The sequence below is a fragment of the Fulmarus glacialis genome, unplaced genomic scaffold, assembly GCF_000690835.1.
Source record: "Fulmarus glacialis isolate BGI_N327 unplaced genomic scaffold, ASM69083v1 scaffold26451, whole genome shotgun sequence".
Lineage (NCBI taxonomy): Eukaryota > Metazoa > Chordata > Aves > Procellariiformes > Procellariidae > Fulmarus > Fulmarus glacialis.
The window spans coordinates 2,410-5,495 of NW_009191293.1; the positions used below are offsets into that span (position 1 = coordinate 2,410).

Sequence of the window (3,086 nt, forward strand, 5' to 3'; positions counted from 1 at the left end):
CCGGACTCGCTGTGGCCCCAGATCAAAGAGAAACTGCTGGAGGAGCACGGGAAGATCAAAGTGGGAGACGTGAGTGGAGCTGCCGGGCTGCTGAAGGGCTTTGCGGCTCAGCGGGTGGTTGATGGGATTAGAGACTGCGGTAACTGGCTACTAATTCCTATTGAACCGAGCTTTTTATCCACTGGTTCTCCCCACCACCACCCCTCCGTCCCCCCCTTCATCTTTTTTTAGTGATTAGAAATTAACTTGTAGCCAGCGTCTGCAGGAAGGGTTGTGTAAGTCGCTGAATACTGCAGACTAATTGAAAAGGGGCGGCGTGCGCCCTCGAACAGAGGTGTGTTTGGAGCGGGGGAAAGTGTTATTTGGGGAATTGCGGCTCCTAATTTCAGAGTTAGCTTTTTGGCACAGTATGTACTTACATTGTCTCCTTTCCGGCTTCCCACAGCCTGCCCAGGACTTCGGGACGTTTTTCTCGGCAGTGATCGATGACAAGGTGAGCTCACCTCTCCTGTTGCTACTAGTGCGAGAAGGTGACACCACCAGCTTTCAGTAAGTGTTAGGTTAAATGGGTTTTATTGCTGACAGCAAATTACGAACATCAGTGATTAGTTAGAGCTGATTATCAGCCCTCTTTTGCTCCCTCCTGTAGTATTGCGTGCCCTAGTCACTGCCCCTCTTGAAAAGTGGGTTCTTTTGCTGAGAAATTGTCTCAGACTTAAGGTTCAGAGTGCCCGGGACTGTATTTCCAGCTCCCCCTCCTCCTCCTGAGCTGGAAGAGCAGCGTAGCCCTGAAAGGGATTGCCCAAACCTCCTTTTAGACCCCCGAACCCACCCTCTTTTTTTATTATTTCCTTTTCTCAGTCTTTTGCACGGATAAAGAAATGGATCGAGCACGCCAAGAAGTCGTCCAACCTCACCATCCTGGCAGGGGGCGGCTGCGACGACAGCGTCGGGTACTTCGTCGAGCCGTGCATCGTGGAGAGCAGAGACCCGCAGGATCCCATCATGAAAGAGGTGAGAGCAGCTCGCGGGGAGGCGGCAGGAACGGGGCAAAAGGGGCGGTAGGTCCCCATCTGAGGTCACCCCTGGAGATGAGGTGACCAGTGCGGTACGGTAAGTTGGTGCAGGGACGTTCCTCTTCATCGCGGCTTTAGCTAATCGGGTGCTGAAGCGCCCACCGCTTGTTTTTGGAGGCTGTCCCCACTGAGAGCTTTTATTTTTTGTTTGTTTTTTTACAGGAGATTTTTGGCCCAGTGCTGACGGTGTACGTCTACCCGGAGAAGAGGTTCGCGGAGGTCCTGGAGCTGGTCGACACCACCACGGCCTTCGGCCTCACGGGGGCGATCTTCGCCCGGGAGAAGTAAGAGCCCGGGGCCCGGGACTGGGAAGGCTGGTCCCCTTCGGGGCTGAGCCCCCCCGCTTCTGGACAGAGCCCCGCGCGAGGGGGGAAGGAAAGCATCTCCCGCAAAGCTTACGCTGCTTTTAGCCCTCCTCCCGCTGGGGAGGGAAGGGGGTGCAGCTAAGGTGGTTTCTCAGCCCAAAAATGCTTTTTTTTGGGTGAGAAACTATCCCGAAGGCGGCACTGGGAGCGTACGGGAGGATGTGCCCCCAGCGCTCTTAAGCAGGAGGAGGGCTAAGAGCAGCGTCACCTCAAAGGGGGATCACCCTTAAGTTACAATCACCTTCATTTTATAACAGTAAAACTTAAAGAGATAAAACTAAAAGAAAACAAAATGGGGTAATTTGAGTTCTGAGTATGCACAACCCATTTCAGTGTGTGTTAAACAACGTGCAGTCCTGGAAATGTGTGCAAAGAAATGCAAACACGCTTTTTGCACGATTTTAATTGCTATAGAAGGGGAGAGCACAAATTTTTGCCATTGCGTCACGGTCACAGCCATTTCTATCCGTCCTTAGGAGAATCATCGACGAAGCCAGGAACCTTCTGCGCAACGCGGCCGGCAATTTCTATATCAATGATAAGTCGACAGGCGCCGTTGTGGCTCAGCAACCCTTCGGAGGCTCCCGCATCTCAGGTGAGAGGAAAAACTCCTCTCTGGAGACGGCACTTAACCTGCTGAGCCGCGTCCCCCTCCGGGCAGGTTCCCCATCCTCCATCTCGTGGTCACCGGCGCTTTCTTTCCTTCCGAAACAGGCACCAACGACAAACCTGGTGGCCCCCACTACATCCTGCGCTGGACCTCTCCCCAGGCCGTCAAAGAAACGCACGTGCCCCTGACGGACTGGCGTTACGCCTACATGCAGTGATGCCTTCTCCCCGGCCCCGCACCGGTACTACTGATCCTCAACGCACAGAGTGGCTTCGCAGCTACAACCTTAAAAAGCACTTAAATCTACTGATCTTTAACCTGAGGAGCTTAGGTTTTATTTTTAAAGAAAAACTCTATTATTAAATTGTTAATTCAAAAAAGAAAAAGTCCTTCTGGTTTTCTTTGTCATGTAAGCATGCTTAGTTAATTAAGGGGTGGCTGGAGGTGGTGTTGCAGAAGCATACCCGGACCCTGGCTTCCCTTTTCCTCCCATTTTGTCCACCCCGAGCGGTCCAGCGCGGCTCCCTCTCAACGGGGCTGAGCGCGCTGCAGTTAAAGCGGGAGATGGGCATTAAGAGGCTGGCCCTGTCCCAGTCCCTTGTAAAAACCAATGTCCTTCCCTTCTCTGTCCCCAAGGCCGCCTTTACCGCGGCAGAGCGTGGGTGGAAGGTCAGGGCTGCCTGCACCAGCCTCCCCAGGAGGTGCGGGAAGCCGGGCTTGCTTTAAACCAGAGATTGATGTGGTGGGAGCCCTGAGCCCTATTTTCTCCCCGATCCTGAGGAAGAGCAAAGCCTCCACCGCAGCCAAAGGTTTTTGATGTAGGAAGAGAACTTGGCAGAAGACGCATCGTGCCAGGAGAGGGCAGCTGCGAGTGCGGTGCTGCTCGGAAATAAGTTTCCGCGCCTTATTTCAGCGCTCTGCAGCCAAGGGCCGGGGTTACCTGCCCCTTACCTTGCAAACGGTCTCGGGGTGTGCTCAGGCATCAGGCAGGCGGAGCAGCAGCACCCCGCTTGGTCCCCTTGTTTCATTACCTGG

At 54.0% G+C, this 3,086-nt stretch overlaps 1 protein-coding gene across 1 annotated transcript in view; it reads left to right on the forward strand.

Annotated features, from left to right (window-relative positions):
• Positions 1-2,268, forward strand: part of ALDH4A1 (aldehyde dehydrogenase 4 family, member A1) — a gene marked incomplete at its 5' end in the record, with an annotated part of 4,619 nt that extends 2,351 nt beyond the window's left edge. Inside the window, 6 exons of the mRNA XM_009586650.1 lie at positions 2-69; positions 446-493; positions 862-1,014; positions 1,239-1,360; positions 1,918-2,036; positions 2,156-2,268. Coding sequence (XP_009584945.1) covers positions 2-69; positions 446-493; positions 862-1,014; positions 1,239-1,360; positions 1,918-2,036; positions 2,156-2,268 — 623 coding nt within the window. The remainder of the gene's footprint in view (position 1; positions 70-445; positions 494-861; positions 1,015-1,238; positions 1,361-1,917; positions 2,037-2,155) is intronic.
• Positions 2,269-3,086: the final 818 nt, after the last annotated feature.